The 24926-nt window shown below is 44.6% G+C and overlaps 1 protein-coding gene across 1 annotated transcript in view; it reads left to right on the forward strand.

The window, feature by feature from the left end:
- LOC147911603 (glycoprotein Xg-like) overlaps positions 1-24205 on the forward strand; it is a 50506-nt gene extending 26301 nt beyond the window's left edge. Inside the window, exons 7-10 of the mRNA XM_087427831.1 lie at positions 3761-3811; positions 4570-4605; positions 6843-6959; positions 24120-24205. Of these exons, the coding sequence (XP_087283957.1) occupies positions 3761-3811; positions 4570-4605; positions 6843-6959; positions 24120-24205 (290 nt within the window). The remainder of the gene's footprint in view (positions 1-3760; positions 3812-4569; positions 4606-6842; positions 6960-24119) is intronic.
- The last annotated feature ends 721 nt before the right edge of the window (positions 24206-24926 follow it).

A 24926-nucleotide genomic window follows, 5' to 3' on the forward strand; every position in this document is an offset into this window, starting at 1 on the left:
CCTTTGTGTGATGTTTAGATGTGGTAAAGAAATAGCTTTGTCTTAAAGCTTACTACAGTAATGATCAGAAAAAAGTAAAAATTCCTAGTCTCTAATATAGAACATTATGAGTGGGATCGTCTGCCCAATCTTCCTTCTGGTAAAGGTGGTTCTGTATTTGGGTCGCTGGCCCTGCTCAAATTTCTCTGCATTAATTTGGAGCCCTCGGGGTGCATGTGTGTTCTCTGAAGGCAACAGGTTTTCTAGATGGCTCCATCTTGGTGTGAATTTTCCCACTGGGAAGTCATGACATTGGCGGGAGCGCCCTTGATTGTGCCCCCGTGGGCCCTGCTCTTTGCTACTATATGGGGCTCTCTTTGGGTTGACGCTTGGGCATGGCTTTGGTGCCGTCACCAACGACCCAGGAGGATGCCTGCTGAAACTCCAAGCTCCACAGCCGGATCATCTCCCAACTGCACCTTCTCTCCCACAGGAGGTGGCGGCCACCACCCTGGTTATGGTGGCTACGGAAACACATATGGTACATCCTTCCCTGGGGCCCTTGGTGGGCAGCAGGGTTGGGCAGAATTTCCAGACCTCCCAGTTGCATTGCCACAATTCCTTCTTCCTGAGGTCTGGGGTGCTGGATCTCTCTCTGCTGGCATCTGTCTTCTGAGCCCTCTCTGCGCTGACCCTCTGGCTTGGCCTGGCTCTGCTCTCCAGGGGTCCACGGGCTGCCCTACCCACCTTTGTTCACGTAGAAAGAAACAGAGCGATGAATCACAAGACTCATTAGAGAGACGATATCGGACTGACTGGGGACTCTTTGTCAGGGTGGTGGATTATGCCAAGAATGAAAGGAATTTCCACAGGAGAGATAAACCGGCTTCTGGTCTGGATGGAGCTGTTCCTCAGAGAGATCAATGGATCTTGGAGTCCTCAGACATTCTCTGGTTCTGGAAGGGAAGATTGGGAGCAAAATGTCTTAGCTGGGAAAAGAAAATTCTATGGATTTTTTTTTCTGAGATATAATTGGCATATAATTTTTGAGATATAATTTTTATTGAGATATAATTGGCATGCACATTTTGTTAGTTTCAGGGGTACAACATAATGATTTGATATTTGTATATATTGTGAAATGATCACCACAATAAGTCTAGTTAACAGCCATCGCCACACATAGTTACACATTTTTTTTTCTTGTGATGAGAACTTTCAAGATCTACTCTCTTAGCAACTTTCCAGTACACAATATGGTATTATTAACTATAGTCCCCATGCTGTATGTTACATCTCTGGGACTTATTTATTTTATAACTGAAAGTTTGTAGATTTTGACGCCCTCATGCATCAATCAATCTACTGATTGATTTTTGTGTGTGTATGTGAGGAAGATCAGCCCTGAGCTAACATCCATGCCAATCCTCCTCTTTTTTGCTGAGGAAGACTGACCCTGAGCTGACATACGTGCCCATCTTCCTCCACTTTATATGGGACGCCGCCACGGCATGGCCTGACAAGCGGCGTGTCGGTGCGCACCTGGGATCTGAACCGGTTGATTTTAAATCATTTCCGTTATTATTTTTTTTCTGTTTGCCATTTGTTAAGGGTTTTGAACATCTTCAGTGAATTGAATAACTATCTTTTTGGTGGAAAGTAGTATTTGTATGGAGTTCTACAAGATGTGCGGTCCTTTTGGGATGTGGGCCCATGAATCTTCCTAACCTCTGAAGCGGGAGTTATTATTGTCTCCAATTTACAAAATAAAGACAAAATATGATGCTGAAGTGGTCCACTTTAAGGGATAGACATCTGACACCATATAGGTGACCCCATTCCCATAACTGTCCCTACGAGGTGTGCAAACCCAGGATGGGACAGATCATGGGTGAAAGTTAGCTGAGTGAAGTCAAGAACTATCAGCTTTAAACTATCAGCACATTGCTAATGTGATGCTCCCATCATCCTCTTCCTACTGAAATGATGGAGATGCAGCAAATTCAGTATTTTTATAAATAGCCACGTGGAGCGTTTTATCATCAGATGCCCCCACGTCCCTCTAGCCCAGGGGAGTCTCCCATTCAGGGGAGCCTTTCTACCCTACACGCGCGGCTCTGAAGATTCTCCCTCTGTACAGATCTTTTCTAGGGCGTGTCTTTTTGGTCTTTGCTTGATTCATAAGTTAGAAAGAAATGACTCCTCTGGTAGTGTTCTCAGGAACCCTGTGAGTTTCTACATGTTTTCCCAGGAAATTAGTCAGGACTCTTATCAGGCACCAGCATTTCTCGGGGGCCTGCCCCGCAGTGGATGAAAGATCACTCATCTGGCTGATCTTTTATCTTCGGGGCCACACTTCTGCAAAGCATCCTGTGCCTGTGGGCGGGACCACGTGCAGACAGCAGCTGGTTTGGCACACAGGAGCCACAACACAGTTTTGGAGGTTGCACGCTCAATCTTGTGTCCGGTACTTGAAAAGAGGATCTGCTCCTGTGCGTGTCTGGGGCCCCCGTCCTCTGGCCCTGAGCTGGGCGAGGCTCTGAGTCAGCCCTCGGATTAGCACAGAGGTTTTGGGTTAAGCAACAGTTGGGTGAGTCACCCAGCTTCTCTCTGCAGGCTGCAAAACATGATTGGAATGTTCCCTCCTCAGGCAGGATGCAAAGAGGCCAGAGCTAACCTCGGCCGGCAGGGGAGGGTGTGCCCTACGTCTGTCATCCCTCCCAGTGATGTGGAGAAGTGTCTCAGTCATCCTAAGTGCTGGGTTTCATCGGACAGGTCCTCTAATACCCACTGTAGGACTCTGCTCAGTCTGCCTTAACAAAGCACCACAGACTGGGTGCTTTAAACAACAGACATTTATTTATCCCGGTTCTGGAGGCTGGACTCTGAGATCCAGGTGTCACAGGGCTGGTTCCTCCTGAGGCCTCCTCTCTCCTTGGCATGTAGATGCCGTCTTCTCCCCGTGTCCTCACGTGGTCGTCCCTCTGTGTGTGTCTGTGTCCTCATCTCCTCTTCTCATAAGGACCCCAGTCCTATTGGATCAGGACCCACCCTCATGACCTCATTTTACCTTCATCACCTCTTTAAAGACTCATCCCTGTAAACAGACACATTCTGAGGTCCTAGGGGTCAAAACTCAAATATACGGGTTTGTGAAACACGATTAACCCCGTAACTCCTGCTGTCCACTTTGAAGAGGCAGGTTATAAAATTACCCCTCAATATTTAAATAGTACCCACATTCAACTATTCCACTCCAAAATTAACAAAATTAGCACCAAGCATTTTGTTTTAATCTGAAATCTTTCCTTAAAAATTGCTCTCAAGACATAAGAAGAAGGTGTAGAGAAATCCCCGTTGTTTTTTACTGGCCGTGATGACTATTTATAGTCTGCGTTTCTGTCAAAGTCTCATCCCGACAAACATCGAGTGGGGGATTCTTTTGACTGCACAGAGAGCGTATTTGCACACTGGCTAAGTGAAGCCCTGGTCCTCGGGGATGTGGGTGCAATGTGCCCCAGTCACCATGTGTTCTCAAGGGTGTTAGCAGACCCCCTCGGTTTGCAGGGCCATGTCGGCTGCCAGTCTGTGTAGTCAGAGGGCACCCCGCTGTGGCTGCGCCCTTTCCCTTTGCATGGGGAGAGCTCGAGTGAAATCTTGGCAGCCTCTCACAGCATCTTGCTTCGAGGGTGCTGGCTTTTGCATGGGTGCTTCCTTTCGAGATGTCACTGTGACTCCCCGAGCCTTATCTTTCATCTCATGAGATCTCTCTGTCCTGCAGGAGGAGGGCGCTATAGACCCTATAGACCCCGCTCAAATGGAAACACTTATGGTAATGGAATGATTTCTTAAAACCTGTGTGAGGAGAAGCCCTCCTTCCAGGGAACTAACACTCCGTGGGAAGCTTGTCCTATTGTCTCCTGCCTGGTAACTAACTGACCACCTGAGTCTGTACTTTGTGTCCTCCTGGGGCACCGGAGGTGGGGGAAGATGTTTTGCATGCGACGTAGCCTTAAATTCTTGAAAGGAACTAAGGCTCGCTTACAGGTGTTATTGTGTGTGTGTGCACGCATATTTGTGCACGTGTATGCAAGTGTGTGCCTGTGCGTGTGCGTGCATATATTTGCCTGTGTGCATGCATGTGTGCATAGGTGCATGAGTGTAGATGTGTGCATACATGTGCACGTGTGCTTACGGGTGTGTGTGTGTGTGCCTGTGTATGCCTGTGCACGCAGGTAGATGTTTACACATGTGCACTTGTGGGGTTTGTGTGTACATGTGGGTGTGTGTCTGTGTGAGTTACACGTGTATGCGCATGTGTGTATATTCCTGACTCCTGAGATGAAAACCGCACTCCTCTCTCCCTTCATCGCCCCATTCCACTCCTCACCTTAGAAGTAGCATCTACACCCCTCCTTCCTAACAGTGACCTTCTGTCCCCTCCCCCACCGGAAGGTCAGGTCCCTGAGAAGAGGGATTTTTGTCTGTTCTGCTCATTGCCACATTCTCAGCCTCTCCACACTGCCCGGCAACAGACGGCATCGACAAACTGCTGGATAAATGAATGACTCTGTGCTTCTCCCCTTACAGGTGGAAACGGATATTCAACCTACGGCAACCAGCACGGTAATTGATTGGTGCAGCCGGCCCCCGTCTTAAATCAGAGCCCCCCTTGCACATCACTGCGGGCAGGGCCAGCGTCGGCTTGCGTTATTGTTTCAACCCCACGACTTTCACAGAGCACTTACGGTTTTTCTGTTTGTAAGGAAGCTCCTGTACAAAAACATCTGTCCTTCGGGGTGGGATCGGTTCTGAGGGGGCTCAGGGAAGGAAGGACAGACGAGGGCTGGTTCTCAGGCTGGAACATGCCTCATAGCTCTGAGGGCAGAGCTGGGGGTCTTGGACCTGTCTTGGTGCCACTCGGTGCACCATTTTGATTGACCAGTACTAACTCGAAGCCAAGAGGGAGAAGGCGAAGGAAGTTATGGACATTCTGCCCTAGAGAAATCTCAACAGTGCACGGCCAGCCCTGTGGCAGGTCTAAGAAGGGAGGGGTGGCGTCCAGAAGGCAGACTTGTGTCACATGTTGCTGGGAGAATAGGGTCCAGCCTCTTAGTGATTTGGCATTTTTGTTGAGAGTGGGAGTGAACCTGCCCACCCAGCCATGAGGACTTTGTGAGCCGTCGATGCTACAGAAGAAGAAAGTGATTGCAGTGGCTTCCAATCCCTAAGGCCCAATACACAAGCAGCGTCTCAGGATTACTATTTCCTGGGTTTATTCTTAGGGAGCCCGTTGATTCTTTTCTTCTCTCCGACAGAAGGTGGGGGCGGGAGGGAGGAAGCACAAGACAAAAATCCAGGTCTGACACACAGTTTGTTGGGACATATGGGGTCTTGTGACAAGACAGACGGAACTAATCCTAGACTTGGGTGGGGTGAAGCCTGGTAAGGCTTCCTGGAGGCAATCACATCCAAGCCAAGGTCTAAAGGATGGACAGGAGGCAGCCAGGAGAGGAGAATGAGGTGAGAGGGAAGATGATGTGTGAGGTCAGGCAGGGTATGCCCCTGGGAACACCAGTAATTTGTGTGGACGGGGTGTGGAGCGTGATGGGGAGAAGGGGCAAGACTCACAACAGGTCAGGCAAGAAGAGGGCTGTGTCTGTGCTTTATACAAGCTTGATGGGAAACAACCTGCCTGTATTTATACTATGTGAAGCGTGGATCAGACGAGGCCAGCTAAGGGTCAGGGAGATCATGTTAAGACATATCACCCCAGGAGAAGATGGTAAACTAAATTAGGGTGTGTGCAGTGGGAGCGGAGAGAAGGGGTCAGCTTGGAAGACCATTTTGTGGTTACAATGGACATGACTCGATTGATATGTGTGAAATGGCAGAGAGAAAGGTGTCTCAGTTAGCTATGCTGAGTAACAAAAGATCCCAAAACACAGTGGCTTGAAACAGTAACCATTTATTGGAATTGTAATTACACTAGTCACCAATTGGACTAAAATCAGCCCATATCCCTCCAAGAGGCCAGGCCAGTCTTGCTCACATGGTGCCAAGCAGGGTGCAGAGAGAGTGAAGAGAAGTATGCCTGGGCATAGAACCCAGATGCCAAGGATGAAGAGCTGGACACCATGTTTTGATGGGGTCACATTTGATGTACCCGGTCACATTGTAGAGAATGCAGATGCAGAAGGCAGGTGAGGCAGCATTTTCAGATGAGGGCTAGATCCCTGGGCTCCATTGAAAACGCTCTTCCAACCAACATGGCACCTCATTCATGGAGTGGCCATTTATCCATCACCTACGACATGGTAGGTACTTTACCCAGTCTGATATAAGACATGGGTGGTCATTTTAAATGGCAGGAATGATTTCTTCTTTTAGGAGAGTGTTGATTTTGGTCACACCAAAGTCCCTGACCTGGGTTCTTCGTGCAAGAAAACCTAAGCTTTGCACTCAGCTTGGCTTCAAGGCATTGATTTCTTGTATGTACTTCTGTCCAGAGTCCCAGTGAGGGTGGTGACATCAAGGCAATTTTTGATTGAACCTTTTTTTTTTTTTTGTGCATGAGAAAGCATTCTATGTCTAAAAAGGTACAAATTCATCAAATTAAACAAAGATACAGAAAACATATCAAGTGCCTCTTCTGTGCAAAACTCTGTGCTGAATGTTCCAGAAGGGTAAGTCGTGGTTAATAAGCAGAATCACTTCCTGAGGATTCCTGTGTGAATTTGTTCTTTTTTGGGGTGAATATGAGAGTGAGGAGGACAAGGGATGTGACCGCAGAGTTATTTAAAATAAACAGTTTCCTGCCGGCCGCCTTTTTCTCAGACGATCTTGCTTTTTGACTCCTGCAGGCAACACAGTAGCGAAAATCGTGTCCCCCATCGTGTCGGTCGTGGTGGTTGCGCTGGTGGGCGCGGCAGCTAGGTATTTCCAACGCAACAGGACAAGAAATTGTTTCAGGACAAATGGCAAGTTGCACTCCAAATTTATTTTTCTAGTTGTAAAGCCTGATAAAAATACTTGCTGGCATCTTCAGCGGTGTTATTTCTGGTTAAGTCTGGTGTAGATCGCCTTGTGTAATGATGTCATTTTAAGTTGGGTCTTTATCAAGCGCACATGGGAACTTGAAAGAAATCAACGCACACATTTTAATAGATTATCCTTTTATTAATTTTTTAAACAGTTTTCTGATCTGCAAGATTTGGTTTTGCTGCCAAAGAACTTATAAAACTAACGTAGACCGGAACTTTGTAAGCAGGGGTTTGCATTCAGCCAGGCTGGTACAATTTTGTTTCATTTTCAGTGAAATTATAATCACAAGCAAGTCAGGAAAAACGTTCAGGTCAAACCTGAAATTTTTGCACACTTCTCCCGAAAGAAAGTGATAGAAGCACTAAATTGTAAATCTTTCTGTCCAATTCAGAGGCTGTGCATGGACCCTAGGGAAATGGATGGGGGGGGCTGCTGTGGCTTTCTGCATCAACTTTGGGTCCAGGCTCCCTGGTTTGGAGAATTACGCCCAGTCAGTCATCCTTGGGATCGGAGGTCTTGGCTGCTGATCAATGGATGCCCTGAAGACATCTCTATAAAGGGAGGGTCAGAGGGGAGAGAGGGATGTTTTATGGCAAAACGGCAGGTGGAATTTTAACTCAGGGTCTCTCAAGTTTGGTCCCGAGATCACCCACATCTGAGTCTGTCCCCACGCCTCCTTTCTGTCTGTGGAGGAAGCTATGAAACAGAAGCCTACTCCAGCGGTCTTTTCTTTAGAATTTGTCTGCATCTTCAGAACCCTAAAAGCTGCCCGTGGCCTCCCTCTGCTGGTGGCTGGGCAGTAATGACCACCCCTCTGGCCGGGGCGAGCCTCGTCTACATAACGCCCCACTCCGAAAGTTTGCGGGGAACAGAACTTATGAAAAACAGCCTTACTTTCCTGGAAACATGCCTGATCGTGACAGAGACACTGGGCATTAATTTTGGTCCCATCCTTGGCGGTGACCTGTAAGAACTCGTGAACCCGTGAGCTCAGGGCTGACACGGGGTGAGGAGAGCGAGGCATTCATCTCAGGCACAAGCATAAGAGGTGGGCTGGCAACAAACTCAGTCATCGAAATAAACAGTATTTTTGTGCAATATTTAAAAAATAACAACAAATAGGCAACCTACAGCCCGCAGGCTTGTCACCTGTTTATATAAATAAAGTTTTATTGGCACGGGGGGCTGGGTTTGGGGGAAGGCGAGTGAGGCAGGGATATACAAATGCCAGACTGGATCCTGCCTTTATTTCACATTTTGATATTGAGCTCATCATGGCCCTTTTTTGGGGGGGGGCACTAATTTTGATTTTTTTGAAACATCGCATTAAGGTGTTATTATGTATCTTGATTTCTCAGTTTTCTGGTGCCCACTGGAATTTTGTGCCCACTGAGTCATCTTACTTGATTTTTTGAAGCAGATGGAGTTTTTCATTTTTTGTTTTTTTTTTTTATCGAGGTCATAATGGTTTACAACATTGTGTAATTTCAGGTGTACATCATTATTTATCAGTTTCTGTATAGACTGCATCGTGCTCACCACCAATAGTCTAGTTTATCCATCATCATACATATGTGCCCCTGTATCCCTTTCACCCTCCCCCACCCCCTTCCCCTCTGGTAACTGCTAATCTGTTCTCTTTATCCACGTGTTTGTTTATCTTCCACATATGAGTGAAATCATACGGTGTTTGTCTTTGTCTGACTTATTTCACTTAACATCATACCCTCAAGGTCCACCCATGTTGTTGCAAATGGGATGATTTTGTCTTTTTTATGGCTGAGTAGTATTCCATTGTATATGTATACATACCACATCTTTATCCATCCCTCTGTTGATGGGCACTTGGGTTGATTCCACCTCTTGGCTACTGTGAATAATGCTACAACGAACACAGGGGGTGGTAAATTTCTTTGAATTGTTGATTTGAGATGGAGTTTTTTAAAAAACGTAGATCATGCCCTCCCAGTGTATCTGAGGTGGAAGCCCTTTTCTGTTAAAGCCATGTCCTATCTTGAAGCTGTTTCCTGCATTTTTGTCGACCAGATAAATATCCCGTCCACATTCTCAATGATACTTCAACGACAACTTCATCACGTCTACCAAGGATCGAGTTTGGTTTCCCTTCCATTAAATCTAGCCAGCTCAACAAGTCAAGAGTGCAGACACACTGTCACACCATTAGGGGACCTCTCCCAAGGTGGGCAGGACCGATCCTAGGTCGACATGGTCTTGCTGGTTGCAAAACCATCAAACCGTCTGAGAAATATGAGCATGGAGGCTCCGTGTGTGGGATTTATCCTAGATGGGAGTGAAGTTGACTTTGAGTTGTCATTCTGATGTTGTCTAGCCATCCAGCGTCCTGAGTTGGGTCAGGCGAGTCACCTCTCTCTGAAGGATGGTGGGCATGGTATACTGGCGATCTCTATGAGGATATGGTGCAGTGCACAACCTGTGGGGCTGTACATAGGCAGCAGCTGTATACATCCTTCTCTGAAGCTTGTGCACCTTGCAGGGACACAGTTATGGGGACAGGGCCATCTGCATGGTGACAGATGTCTATCCATTAAAGTGAACTGTTTGAGCATCATGCTTTGCCTTTATTTTGCAAAACGGAGGTAATAATAACTCCCACTTCAGATGTTATGAAGACTTTTTTTAGACCACATCTCAAAAAGGGGTTCATATGAATATTAGTTTTAACCAAAAAGATATAATTACTCAATTGATTTAAGATGTTCAAAACCCTTAACAAATGGCAAACAGCAAAAAAGTTAATAATGCTTTAAAATCGATCCGTAGAGTTTTCTTTTCCTAACTATGCTGTTTTGCTCCCAATCTTTCCTTACAGAACCAGAGAATGTCTGAGCACGAGATCCACTGGTCAATTGGAGGAAAACTCAATCAAGACAAGAACCCCGTTTATTGCTCCTGTGGAAAGTTCCTTTCTTTTGTGGCGTAACCCGCTGTCATACAGTGTTTTCTCTCCTGTTTGAAATAGATGAGCTGCCTAACAAAGAACGCTGAACTCGTTGGACGTGGTGCATTTATAAAGATAAGTTAGACAGCTAGACCTTGGGTAGCAAAAGGATTGCTTGATGTGTTGGTTCCATCATTTGGACAGAGAGATTCCGACTCTGCTCTGAGCTCCCAAACTACCTCATGGTGCCACACACGCAAATGTTTATCCCCGACGACGTTGTCACAAAGCGCAACGGCAGCAGAATGGCATGAGTATTGGGTGAGGATGCTCTTGGCTTTTGAGAGACAAAGAATGCTGTTGGGGTTTCCAACAAGCTGTGGTGGGCAGCTTGAGCCATGGCACAGAAACCCTGGGGCATTCACCATTGGGAGTGAAGTAGGAATGAATGATTCTCTACGTTAGCAACAGAGTTTGACCATTATTTCAGCTCCCACCTGTCTGCATATAAAATTATCATTACCTGCAGACAGAAGGCTGGATGTTGGCATTTTAAGTGCAAAATCGCTGATGTTAAAACCACCTCAGGGAATCGCTCTGGGGATTCATTTTCCTGCGAAATCTTACGGTTTCAATATTTTTTTGGAAAATAGGGAGTAGAAATAGTGGTTTGCAGAGGTTGAGACTTTTCATATCATTTTTAGTCTTTGACGCTCTGTAGGTGCCCGTCCTTAAGTCGTCGGCGTTGTTTTCCTCTGTTGATGCTTTCTCTTTTTACTGGAGCAGAAAATCTCACATCCTCAGACATTGAAAAAGTATACTAACTGCTTCTATTTTAGTGACACTTTCGGGGAGAGGAAAAGGATAGTTTGGGCATATTGGGATACCTTGATTCAACTAAAGTGGAGGTTTATAGAACTTTTAGATGATGCCCTAAATATCAGAACCAAAAATGAAGGTGTTCCTTGCAATCTGGAACTCCTACAGAGACCCATAAAAATCCCAAATATGCTGCCTTATGCTCACCATGATGAATTGGGAGCCAGGTCTCCGAAGACAGAGTTGAAAGCAGAAAGCGTTTGAAAGAGCTTCCCAAATTGAAAAAGAACCTAAAACGAGTGATCCCGATGAGATGTCTCAGAATCGCATGCCTCAGGTCATGAATTTACGTATGATTTGATATAAATGTTCCCTGATGCTTCTCACCTCTTAGAGAGGATTTCCCACAAGTGATGAAACCTCATGCCCACTAAAGATTTTCCATATATGAGCTTCAGTGTGAGTTCGACGTAACTCTTGTTAAAAAGTGTGTGTGTGTGTGTTTGTGTATGTACACACACATTCACACATACACATATACACATAGATGGAATTTCAGCATTTTTAAAGATAGATCCGTTTTCTGTAACTGTCATGCACAACTTTTCATCATTTGGAATAAATGTAAAAGAAAAAAATTGGCTCTGGTTGTTTTGTTCTCCTTTCTATATTTCGCACATAAAAATATAAAACAGCAGTGGACGTGTTTAAAAATCATGAAGCTACGTAGCTTTGCATGTCTCCCAGAAGTCCATTTCTAAGCTCAGTTGTGTGTTGTTTGGGTGTGTAAATGGACCTGGAGGCATGAGTTACCGCTGGGATGGTCTCTGCTCAGTTCCAAGGGACATAGCAGATGTCTGAGAACCAGGTGGGCATCTTTTATCTTCCAAAGAAAGAAATATTCTCATCAGTACCATTTGAAGCAAAGTGGATTATGAACTCATAAGATAAAGATAGTTACAGAGTTAGGGGGTAAAAATCACCCGAATGACAAGGGGAAAGAATGGCTAATGTTCAATCAAATTAAAATAAAACTCTTTGAGCAATGATTACTCGGGGAATATCCTTCCAAGGAGTCATCAAGACCACTCGGAGGGTCTTCTTCTCAAGCTGAAAAGAGGAGAAAAGTCACGATAAACAGCCATCCCCATGCACTTTAAAGAAGGAAAGGATAGCATAGATCCACAGTGTGAAAAGCAATAGTCACCTTCTCTTCCTGGGACCTTGAAGGTGCCTGGGGGTCAGCGAGTGATGATCTTCATGTTGAAGTGGAGAGAAGCCAGAAATCTAATTCTAGAGGGGTGAAGAGGGCGACCACTGGGTGAGCTACATTTTCATTTCTGCTTTTCTACATACACTTAAAAGGAGCATGTTTCTTTCCCCAAGTATAAACCACCATATGCAAGTCTTTGTAGTTGTCCTAAAACAGAAAGTATGTGGTCATGCTGATTCACTTCTGGCTCCTAAAGTAGGAAGATCAAGTCACATACACACACACATGCATGCACACACACACACAAGGTGTATTAATATATTGTTATGGGTTGAATTGTGTCCCCTCCTAAATTCATATGTTGGAGTCCTAACCCCCAGGACCTCAGGATGTGACCTTATTTGGAAATAGGGCCATTGCAGGGGCAATTAGTTAAGATGAGGTCATACTGGAGTAGGGTGGCCCCAATACAATAAGACCAGTGTCCTTATCAGACGGGAAATGTGGACGAAGACATGCACGTAGGAAGAACACTGCATGTAGCTTGGAATGAAGCTGCCACAAGCCGAGGAATTAGCAGACGCTGGGAGAGAAGCCTGGAACAGAACCTCCCCTATAGTCTTCAGAGGGAGTGTGGCCCTTGATCTCGGACTTCCAGCCTCCAGGACTGTGAGAAAATAAATGTCTGTTGTTTGAGTCGCTCAGTTTGTGGGACTCTGATATGGCTGCCGTAAGAAATTCATACATACGTGAATACGTTGGGGGTACCTTTTTTTCCTAATTTAAAAGAAATAATATGATTTACACTTAACTTGCCTGTAGACGTAGTACACAAGGCCAATCATGATTAAACTGTATTCTGAGACCCAATTCATGGGTTTGCAGCCGAGTTCTTCCCTTTCAAGCTGCATAACCTTAGGCAAGTTATGCAAGCTCTCTGGGCCTCAGTTGTGTCATCCGAAAAATGGGTATAATAATAGGATCTGCCTCGCCCAATGGTGGTGCGAGTGCATAAGTTGATGTGTGAAAAGTATTCCAAGTCGTGCCTGGTAGGTAGCAAGGGCTGCAGATGGGATGGGGAAAAAATAAACAAAAAATAAGCTTTTTTCTTAATGTAAATAGAATTCAGCTCATTGCAATGGATAGGACATTTCTGAGAATCAGGTCAAAAGTTGAGACCATGAAATCAAAACTGCAGAAGCTAGTGGAAAACACTGAGTGTTAAAAATGCAGGTTTTCCCCGCAAATCCTTTCTCTCTGTCTTCTGAGTTAATACCGCTGTCTCCGGGCTTGTGGTTTTCCAGCTGAACTACAGTTCCCAGCATCCTTTGTGGGTCAGTATGGTCATGTGACAGCTCTGGCCAATGGCGTGCCACCTCCATTTTAGAAGATGTGTGACCCGCCTGTGATCCATAAATTAGCATCTTCCAGCTTGAGGAGCATCAGAACGAGTCTATCCACTCTATCTTGCTTTGGGGGAAAAATTGCTATGTCAGGACCCAGTTGTCCCAATGGGGGGACCCTTTTCCTGTTGTCCTGACCCATGAAGGTGGAATCTGGCCCCACATCTGCCTCTCTGAGCCATCTCTGGCTCTCTGCAAATGCCCTTCTTGGAACATAAGGGAGAGAAGGATACCTTTTGAAATTTTCACATTTAGATTCTCCCTCAATCAATTTCTTTTTGTGACGCATGCATTTTCTTAAACTATCAAGGCTTTCTCATCCAAGGAAAGTCCCAATCAAACATTGCAAGCTTTTCCTCTCATGAGAATGGCTCAAAACCAGTTGTTCTTTTGGACAAATATGGTATAATCTCTGTTCTTTGTGGAATCTAAAAAAGCAAAAATCATAGAAACAGAGAGTAGAATGCTGGTGGCCATGTGCTGTGAGATGGGGAGATGCTGGTCGAAAGGCACAAACTTCCAGTTATAAGAGGAATAAGTTTTGGGGATCTAGTGTACAGCATGGAGACTGTAGTTAACAATACTGTAATATGTACCTGAAAATTGCTAGGAGAGTAGATCTTAAATGTTCTTACAACAAAAAGGAAATGGTAACTATGTGAGGCGACAGAATGAACGCTATGGTGGTGATCATTTTGCAACATATAAATGTATCAGATCTCCACGTTGTACACCTTAAACTTATACAATGTTATATGCAATTATATTTCAATAAAGCTGGAAAAAAACAGCTTCTTTTTTATTTTTCTGCAAGCAATTTTGCTTGAATTTTGTGGGTGTCCAGTTCTCCACAAGCATAGACAATTTTTTCCAATGGCTTTGGAAAGATTCTCCTGTCTCTTTCCATGGCAAATTCTCTATACATTTAATATTTGGTGATAATTCATTATATATGTATATTTTGGTGTGGTTCACTAATGACTTTATGTTTCTGCTGACATTTTGGAATCTGACTTTCAAATTGTGGGTTTTTTTTTTTCTGACTGCAACAAAGCTTGTTCATTTTGGAGACTTTTTAATAAAATCTGTATGTGCATCTGTTGTTCTATCTTCTTTCAGATAATTTAGTGTATATTTGGTTGCTTTTTCTTCCACAGACTTTAAGGACTCATTTATCTGAGCACATAAATTGGTTTCTCCAAAACTCCTTGTGATTCATCTTCAAGGAGGTCTCCAACTTCTCTTGCATTTTTCTCCAATTCCAAGGATCCACCATCCATAGAAGTCCCATCTCTACCTTCAGCAAATGTTTTCTAACATTTTCTTTGTTTATTAAACCTAGTCATTCTGTCTTTGCAACCTTTGGCTTCTTATAAAGGCTGCTTTATGCACCCCTGAAGACGGGAATTTTTAACCAAACTATCTTCTATTTTTATTGCAGTCTTAAGTGAGACAATCATTCTTACATCTCACAGGTCTTTCTTTGTATTTGTTGACAAGTGTCATGTTGAAATGTCTCATGATGCAGAGAATGGATTTAGGTTTCATCAAACTGTTACCTGTCGAGTATCTCAAAATACAGACGAAACCTATTTTCCAATGTGCACAGATGGGGGGCTCTACTCATTTTCGCAATTCTTCCTCAGGATCCGAATTCTAATACCGTCAGCAGCCAACCGTGTAATTCTCTTCTCCAAAAGCAGATCTTCGCTCTGAACCCATCCACCGTTTAGCTATGTGTCAATCTATTTTCACCACGACCCTTGAATTTTTTTTCAATTAAGCCCATTCAGACGGTCAGAAACACAGTTAAGCCAGTCATTTGAGGCTAATAACTAATCTTCAAAATTTGGTGGCTTAAGCATCACTTTCTAGAGAATTATTCAATTCTTCTTTTCACTCGTAAAATAGTGATGAGACACAAGTTTTGGGAAGCTGCCTGCTTTGGTAGAAAGAGCAGAAGGCTGTATTTGGATCCTGTTTCCTACTATGAAGCTGAAAACAGCAGAAGTGAGCAATTTGGCTTTCCTGAAATTCACCATTCTGATGTGCGACTAGGACCTAGGGCAAACTCTTGATAAGAGAGCTGTTGTCTGCATTAAACAATTTGGGACACTCCCTTGGTGTAAATAACACCTCTGTGCTTTGCACTTTGGCTCCAATGTAGGTGGCCCTTTGAAAATGTCTTAATCTCTTCGAATGGCTTCTTGACCACTTAGCGTATTTCATTCCCAATGGATGCTTCTTTGATTCTTCCAAGCACTTCTCTTCAGGAACTCCGAGGAAGCACCATCCTTGAAGATAGGTTGAAGATAGGTACCATGGTTGCCTGTGCACCAGCCTGCACCGAAGATGTGCCCTGTGCCTATTGTCTCTGTGCCACCTGACCTGCCAAAAATCTGTCTACTCAGAATCCTGTGCAGAAGAGGCACCTTTTCCATCTCCTTGGCCTCATGGGTCCAAAATGCTATGTGGATGGTTTCCCTGCAGACGGATAAAGTGAGAGATTCTGCAGCTAGGTGAGGCATTTGGGTCTAAGCGAGAATTGCTTTTTGAATCCACCAAATACTGTTGTCCTTGGGCTCACAAGAGAGCTGCGTTTTACACTTTGCCCTTGCAGACTGGTGAAAGTGTTCAGATCTTTGTTCTGTGCAAAAGGGATGTTGTGTGGTGCGGGGCCCTGGATGTTATTTGTTGGGATAACTTTTCCACGCAAATGAGTCCTTGGAGCTGAGGAGAAAGGAATTGGGATGCAGAAATCTGAATGGAGGTGGGTTTCTTAGATTGGCTAATGAGGGCTCCTGTGTTCTATGATTGTAATGACTTTTGTGCAAAGAGAAACAATATGTATCCTGTAAAAATAAAAATATAACAAGCGAAACGAGGATCAAAATGAATAGACAGCCCACCAGCTGGGAGAAAATGTTTGCAAAACATGTATCTGACAAGGGGTTAATCTTCATAATATATAAAGAGCTCACACAACTGAACAACAAAAAAACAAACAACCTGTCAAAAAATGGGCAGAGGAAATGAACAGACATTTCTCCAAAGAAGATATACAGATGGCCAATAGGCACATGAAAGATGTTCAACATCACTAATCATCAGGGAAATGCAAATCAAAACAACACTAAGATATCACCTCACGCCTGTTAGAATGGCTATAATCACCAAGACAAAAAACAACAAGTGTTGGAGAGGATGTGGAGAAACAGGAACCCTCATACACAGCTGCCGGGAATGCAAACTGGTGCAGCCTCTATGGAAAATGGTATGGAGATTCCTCAAAGAGTTAAAAATAGAGATGCCCTATGATCCAGCCACCCCACTACTGGGAATCTATCCAACAAACCTGAAATCAACAATCCAAAGAGGCTTATGCACCCCTATGTTCATTGCAGCATTATTCACTATAGCCAAGACGTGGAAGCAACCCAAGTGTCCCTCAGTTGATGATTGGATGAAGAAGATGTGGTATATATATACAATGGAATACTACTCAGCCATAAAAAAAAGACAAAATCGTCCCATTTGCAACAACATGGATGGGCCTGGAGGGTATTATGTTAAGTGAAGTAAACCAGACAGAGAAAGACAAACACTGTATGATCTCACTTGTATGTGGAAGATAAAACAACACATGGACGGAGAAAACTGTATAGTGGTTACCAGGGGAAAGGGGGTGGGGGGTGGGCACAAGGGATGAAGGGAGACATATATATGGTGACTGACAGACAAAATATATAACCAAAATTTCACGATGTTATAAACTATTAAGACATCAATAAAAAAATAAAAAATTAATAAGAATAAAAATATATTTTACTTAAAGGTGTTAGGCCTTGGAGCTTCAGAAATGTCATGTTTTTCAACATGTTATTCTTAGATCTATAGTCTTAAAAATCTTTCCTTTTTTTTTTTTTTCGCCTGAGGAAGATACTCCTTGAGCTAACATCTGTTGCCAATCTTCCTCTTTTTTGCCGAGGAAGATTGTCGCTGAGCTAACATCTGTGCTAATCTTCCTCTATTTTGTATGTGAGCTGCCGCCACAGTGTGGCCACCAATGAGTGGTGTAGGTTCACGCCTGGGAACCGAACCCTCGAACGCAGGCCACCAAAGTGGAGCTCATTGAACTTAACCACTAGGCCAACAGGGCTGGCCCTTAAAAATCTTTTAAAACAACCTGCACAACAATTTCACAAATTCAGTAAACAAAAGAGGAAGTATTAGATATCAATTTTTCACTAAATTTAACAACTAAAATTCTGAAAATTCACAAAGAGAGATAATGTTACAATTCACATCTCCAAGAATCTTTTAAAATTAGATTTTCTGACAATGCAAAGACCTGTAATCATTATTTTAAAGGATGCTGGAGGCAGTTTTGTTTTATTTATTTTTGTTTATCTTGTTTTAATTATTTTATTGAGGTCATAATGGCTTATAACATTGTGTAATTCCAGGTGTACATTATTATTTATCAGTTTCTGTGTAGACTGCATCGTGCTCACCATCAATAGTCTAGTTTTTATCCATCATCGTACATATGTGCCCCTCTACCCCTTTTGCCCACCCCTTTCTCTTCTGGTAACCACCAATCTGTTCTCTTTATCCACATGTTTGTTTATCTTCCACATATGAGTGAAATCATACTGTGCTTGTCTTTCTCTGTTTGGCTTATTTCACTTAAAATAATACCCTCAAGGTCCTTCCATGTTGTTTCAAATGGGACTATTTTGGCTTTTTTATGGCTGAGTAGTATTCCATTGTGTGTGTGTGTGTGTGTGTGTGTGTGTGTGTGTGTATATATACACCACATCTTCTTTATCCATTCATCAGTTGATGGACACTTGGGTTGTTTTCACTTCTTGGCTATAGTGAATAATGCTGCAATGAACATAAGGGTGCATAAGCCTCTTTGGATTGTTGATTTCAAGTTCTTTGGATAAACACCCAGTAGTGGGATAGCTGGACAAAGATCCATAATCATATTTTATTAATTAATTTACTTAATCATATTCCATTTTATTTACTTTCAGAAATAAACATTTTTGGTTTGGAAAACAGAGAACGTTTTATTATTTCATCAACCTGATGATAAATAGTTGGTCAAAGAGCCGTGAGTTAGAAAGTTAACAAGATAAATAATGTTCTAATCAGGAACACCAAATGTCGGTAATAGGAATAGTCATGACAATAAAGGACACATACAGGTTCTATTTTAGTAGGAAAATATGAAAAAAATGAACTTTTAAAATAAATTAAAATTTTATACAGGTGCAATGACAGGTGTCATTGATAACAATTGAGGATAAAGATATGATCAGAGTTTCTGGGATGAATGGGGAGGTGTAGTGTATTATGGCCCTTGCTATGCACCCTCCAGGGTCAAATTAGTACCCAGAGAGTTTGGGAGATAAAGAAGTATCACACATAGTTCTCAATTATTCATTGACCCACTACAAATTTGTGAATGGCTCTAAAGGCAGATTTGGATTTTTTTCATGGTGAAAAATGTGTAACCACCAATATCTTGCACCATACTGCAAGCCATTTGGTGCACACAAGGGCCGTGGGGCATCCAATGGGGATCTCTGAATTACGCATTTGATTAAACATCACCATCCACCATGGTGTGTTTTTAACACAAAAGTTAGTCGTGATGGTGTTATTCAGGGCCTTTTCTGCTTTCTTGAGAAATACAATATCTTCCATCACTACTTCTGTCTGATCCCAGTTAGGAGCTCTGCACAAAAATCCCAGGATGGAGCTCATGTGTGTTGAAGAAAGGCTTGTGAGATCTCACAGTAGAGACAAGATTCGGGGAAAAGTGAGGAAGATGGACAGGTTTGCAGGGTCCAGCCCCATCCCGTGAACACCTACTCGAAGGTCGGACTCATCAGAGAATGGGATTAGCTTGTTGGGTTTCACACTATGTACCATTTGGGTTCCTAATATTAAAGCCCTTGGGTGATTGGGGTTGGCGTCTGCCCAAGCCACATCTTCCTAATGGAGGCACGGCCCCCGCAGCTCCAAATAGAAATGGAATGCATTCCCAGGACCCAGCTGGCTGTCGTCACATCTGTGATGTGCAGCTGTCTCCCTCCCCCTCCTGGCCAAGACCCCTCTGGAACAGGTATGCGTCACACATAACTGCTGCCTCTGAATAGCTGCGGATGCATAAAGGGTCCATGGAACGATGTGTCCCCATTTTCCCTCAACTGAAAATAATGAAAATGGCTGTAGACCAAAGAGGAGTTAGGGGATGGGGCCACCGCCCTCCCAGGCCCCCTCGCCCACCACAGGCATTCCGTCTCCCACCTTCCTCGCTCAAACCTTTGGTCTCTGTCTCATATCCACTTCCAACCTCCTACAGAACATGACTTTTTGTTGTTTATTGTCTGAACTCTCAAAAGCATGGATGTGTTTCCAATGCCTAGAACAGTGACTGGTCTGTAGCACATGGTCAATAAATATTTATTAAATGGACACATGGAAAAATGAATGAAAGGTCTTGGCTCAGGCTGCTGTAACAAAATACCATAGACTGGGGGCTTAAACAGTAGATATTCGTTTCTCACAGTTCTGGAGGCTGGGTGCCCACGTTCAAGATACTGGCAGATTCTATGCCTGGTGACACCTCTCTTCCTGGATTGTAGACGGCCACCTTCTCATTGAGTCCTCACATGCCGGAGAGAGCGAGCAATCTCTCTGGTGCCTCTTTTTATAACGACACTAATCCCATCATGAGGGACCCACCCTCATGACCTCATCTAACGCTAATCACCTCCCAAAGGCCCCACCTCCTAACACCATGACCTTGGGGGTTAGGGCTTCAACATATGGAATTCGGGAGACAGACATCGAGTCCGTAGAGAATCTCTTATTCAGGCCACAATCTTAATATTGCAGAGGAGGCGTTTCCTCTTGTTATTCTAGCTAAAGACCTTTGTGTGATGAGATTGGTAGACATATGAACAAATGTGGGGTTTTAAAAAATACATATTATGTAATGAAATGTGCCAACATTTGGAAGACCTCCATACGACCCATGCAAGATGTTGCAAAATCCTAACTGGGTAAAAAGATCTGTCTGAAGTTCAGGAGACACTCTTGGGTTTTCACTTTATAGGGTATAAAAATTCCTTGACGTGTTTTCAGATTCCACATTGAGCTAAAGGAACTACCAATTATGAAGTTTTGGTGTAGCCTCAAAGAAGAATGTCCACCATTATGTGCAAAGGCTATTAAAACACTCCTTTCTTTTCTAATCACACAGCTGGGTGAGGCCAGAAGTTTGTATATTTCAACCCAGACAATGTATGATAATAAAATGAATATAGAAGCAAATATAGGAAATCAGTCATCTTCTATTAACCCAGAGATTAAAGAGATGTGTAAATGTGTGAAACAAAAAATATTACTTTTCCCACCCCACCCCCAAAATTTTTGCTTGGGAAAATGTATCTATTCTTCCATAAAAACATGTTATTTATGTAAAATGTAATGAGTTTCCTATTTTTCTTGTTATCTTTAAATGTATTAAATAAATATCTAAAATGTTCCATTTCAATTTCTAATACAGAAAATATGGATACTTAGGGCCTACATAAACAAAATCTCTTTGGGTTCCTCAATCACTTTTAAGAGTGTCAAGGAGTCTTTTGACCAAAAGGTTTGAGAACTTCTGCTAGATTGTATAAATTCGGATGCTTTTATGATGAAGTAACAGAAATGCCAACACAAAATGGCTAAAACTGTAACGACAGAACCATGTCAGAAGACTTACTAAGGTTTGGGGCCTCTGAGGTGGGGTAATTTGAGGGGTGAAAGGTGTCCTCCAGTGGTCGGGTTCCCCACGTCTTGTGATCCTGCCCTTCATAGGGCATCGACCAGTTTCACTCACGGTGGAAGATGGCTGCTGTATCTCCAGCCATCACAGCCTCATCCATCAATATCCTCACTTTCCTCTTTTAAAAGTAAAGAGTTCCTTCCAGAGGCCACCAGTCAACGTCTCCTTCCTCATCAACACACAAAGAGACCCTAAATAAAATTGATCAAGTGAGGACACATGAATCCTGGAGGAAAATCCCAGCTCTGTCAACAATGAGTAAGAGAACACTGGTGGTTGAATGGTAACCAGTAGCAAGTGCTATAAATCCTTTGCCTATTTTGTATCAAGTTGCTTGCAATTGTAGTTGATTATATATCACTATGTCAATCTTTACCAACATATAAAATATGGATATATAACTGCAACTGTGATACACACAAAGGTAGGTGTGCATATATGTTGCAAATATTTTCTCTCCTTCTTTTGCTTGTCTTTCGAATTAATTCGTAGGGCCTTTGTCATGAAAACGTATTAGTAATTAAATTGGTTGGAGTCTTGTAGCTTTTGGATTTAAAAAAATGTCCTGTAACTTTCCAATAATATCGTTTCTGGTGTACAAACAACAGATGCATTTTCTCTGAACGGCTCTTTAGGAGAAAGTAGACTCACGTGGCACTCACCAAACACCTCTTCTCAGGCACACACTGGAGAGACCGCCTTCAGCTGAGTTCACCCTCTCGGAGGTCACCGGTGCCCCCTCTCCACGGCTTCCTGGAGACGGACACACACAGGAGCCCAGCAACGCCCACGGCCGGATGCCTGCTCTGGGTTTAAAAACGGACCTACGCTTTGCCCAGGGATCAGGGAGGCTCGCCTGTGGCTTACTGCCTTCTACCCTGCTTTCTCAGCACAAGCTCCGAGTACCAAGGAGTGGGTGGGGAGGTATGTGGGGCAGGGGATGGTAGCTTGTGCTGGGAAACAGACGCACCCGGCTCGGGCATCCTAAACCTTCTCTTTAAACATCTTTGCGGTTTCCCCCAATTCCTCTCTCTGGCTGCCGTCCACTTGCCACCCTTTCCGGCCGTCCTGGCTCCAACGGGCCCCTCCCCACCATGTCCACATGTCACCAATCAGAGCAATGCTGACCAAGCTTGAGGGCATCAAGGGGGCTCGTTAACTCAAGGTCCTCGTCCCGACTCAGTGTGCTGATTCCGGGGGTCTAAGTGGACCCGAGAATGTGCATTTCTCAAATTTCCCGGGGATGTGGATGCTGCCAGTCCAGGACTGACCCAGGGCTCATTGGAAAAATAAAAGATGGGGAGAGGGCTCAAGCCAAACACAGCTTGGGGTGACCGGCTGGTGTGGCCAGCTTAGGTGGGTGGGAGACAAGGAGACTGGGGTAGGGGCCATGCATACGTCTTTCAACCCCATCCTTGCCTTACTTCCCATTCTTCTGGGAGTTTGATAGAATATCGGTATTCCAAGGAGAGCTTGACTTTTGGAGAGCTGCTTCATCAGCGGGGCACCATAATGACATGGTGGGTTAGGGCTTGGAAGGAAGGAATGTGCTGCCTCGACGCCTGGGTTTCTGCACAGCATTTAAGCTGCTCATTTTCCTCCCCAACCCACAAGAATGCACCACGAGTCACCAAACCCGGAATGCAACGGTTGAACTCTCCCGTCCTCTCCGGGCTGATGAAATCCCCTTCCTTCGGCCGACAGCTCTGTTTTGGAGAGCCCTGTCAAAAATGAGTGGGGGTGTTCCTGGTCTGTGGTGGGTGCAGACCAGGGATGCTCCTCAAGACCCTACAGTGCACGGGACGCCCCACCCGCAAAAACTTGACACTCAAGAAGCGAGACCCCAGGATGGGGGAGCGATGTGGCTTTTGCTCCTGGTGAGACACCCAGGGATGCATGGTGTGCTTATGTAGGGAGCCCAGGGGTTTTTGCTCGGCTTAGACAGAGATGTCAGCCAGGCGGTGTGAGGGGGAGCTGCGGAGAGCAAGGAGGGAGGCAGCCCTCTGCCTGTCTAACCAGCTAACGAACTCCGCCTTGAGGGAGAGAATCCATCCATCGCGAGAAGGCAGACCTCCGATTGTGTTCACTGGATTCCATCTTTGTTCCATGAGGAGACCCCTGACACAAACTTCGAAGACGCTGTGGGGCCATCAGGGAGGTGGAATGCTCCCATGTCTTTTCTTAGCACCTGGCAAGAGGGCTCTGCTTTGTTCAGCCCTAGCGGGCTTTCAGCCAGAAGTTCTGTCGTGCTCCAGGGCAGAGTTTCTCAGCCTGGGGTGATTTTGTCCCCAGAGGTTGTGGGGCAATGTCTGGAGACATTTTTGGTTGTTACAACCGGGAGGGAGGTCTTGCTACTGGTGTCTGATGGGTGGAGACCAGGGATGCTGCTCCACACCCTACAGGGCACAGGACGCCTCCCACAGAGAATTGTCCAGCCCCAGATGTCAGTAGTGTTGAGGTTGAGAAACCCTGACCTAGCATAGGAGATTAATATCTATCTATCTATCTATCTATCTATCTATCTATCTATCTATCTATCTATCGATCTATCTATCATCTATCTATCTATCATCTATCTATCTAATCTATCATCTATCTATATGTTATATCTATCATCTATCTGTCTATCATCCATCTGTCTACCTATCATTTATTTATCTATCATCTATCTATCTATCTATCTATCTATCTATCTATCTATCTATCATGTATCTATTTATCTATTAATCTATTTATGACAGTAGTTGGCAACCCAGGGATGATCCTGTCCCCCCCCCAGTGGACATTGGTCAATGTCTGGGGACATTTCTGGATGTCACAAATGGGGAGAAGGTGCTTCTGGCCTCTGGAGGGTGGAGACCAGGGATGCTGCTCCACACCCTACAGTGCCCAGGACGCCCCACATCAGAGAGTCGTCCAGCTCTGAGGGTCCTGGTGCCGTAGTGGACATCGTGCCAGAGCGTAGCTTCTAACCCAGGGAAAGGGGACCAGTTGGGGGTCTCAGCCCGCTGTGCAGTAAAAGAGGCAGGACCTGTGTGGGACATTTTGAAATGGATCTCTTGTTGTCCAGATGGTCTCATAGGAACCTTTCCCTATAGGAGGGCCCTCCTCACACACATCACACAGGAGCACAGCCCTCCACAGTTTGCACACTGGAGCAGTGAGAGGCCAGAATGGGGCCAACGGGATGACCTCGTAGCACAGGATGTGGGGGACACTTGGCCAATATTGGAGCCAACAGCCGCACAAGCTCCGAGGCCAGGAAACCTGTCCTTCCTCTGGAAGCAAGGGGGCCGGGGCGCTGAGCAAGACTCGAACTAGAACTGACCCTTCCCTCAAATGCTCAGCTTCTACACAGTGTTTCTCCTCTTTCAGATCAACTGGCAGGGAATGGGAACCCAGGCATTGACTGCAGAGCCACCCCCCCACTATTTCTCAGATCCTGATGCTTCCACCAATGGTTCAGAGGTGGCAAGGGTTTCAAGGAGCCTTCTAGAGGTTCCATGAACTTCTGCAGTATCTTGCAACATCCCAGTAATGACGCAAGCACATTCACACCACCCCCGGGGGCCAGGGAGGGCCATGCTTTTCTTGTTGAGAGAGACCAGTGATCCTTTCATTGTATGACAGATCTGCATTTTTGAGACCGTGAGTGTGGATATGAGCAGTGTGATGAGGCAGGGCCCTGCCGCA

Source organism: Ceratotherium simum, chromosome Y (assembly GCF_057802395.1).
Source record: "Ceratotherium simum simum isolate JZ-2026a chromosome Y, ASM5780239v1, whole genome shotgun sequence".
NCBI lineage: Eukaryota > Metazoa > Chordata > Mammalia > Perissodactyla > Rhinocerotidae > Ceratotherium > Ceratotherium simum.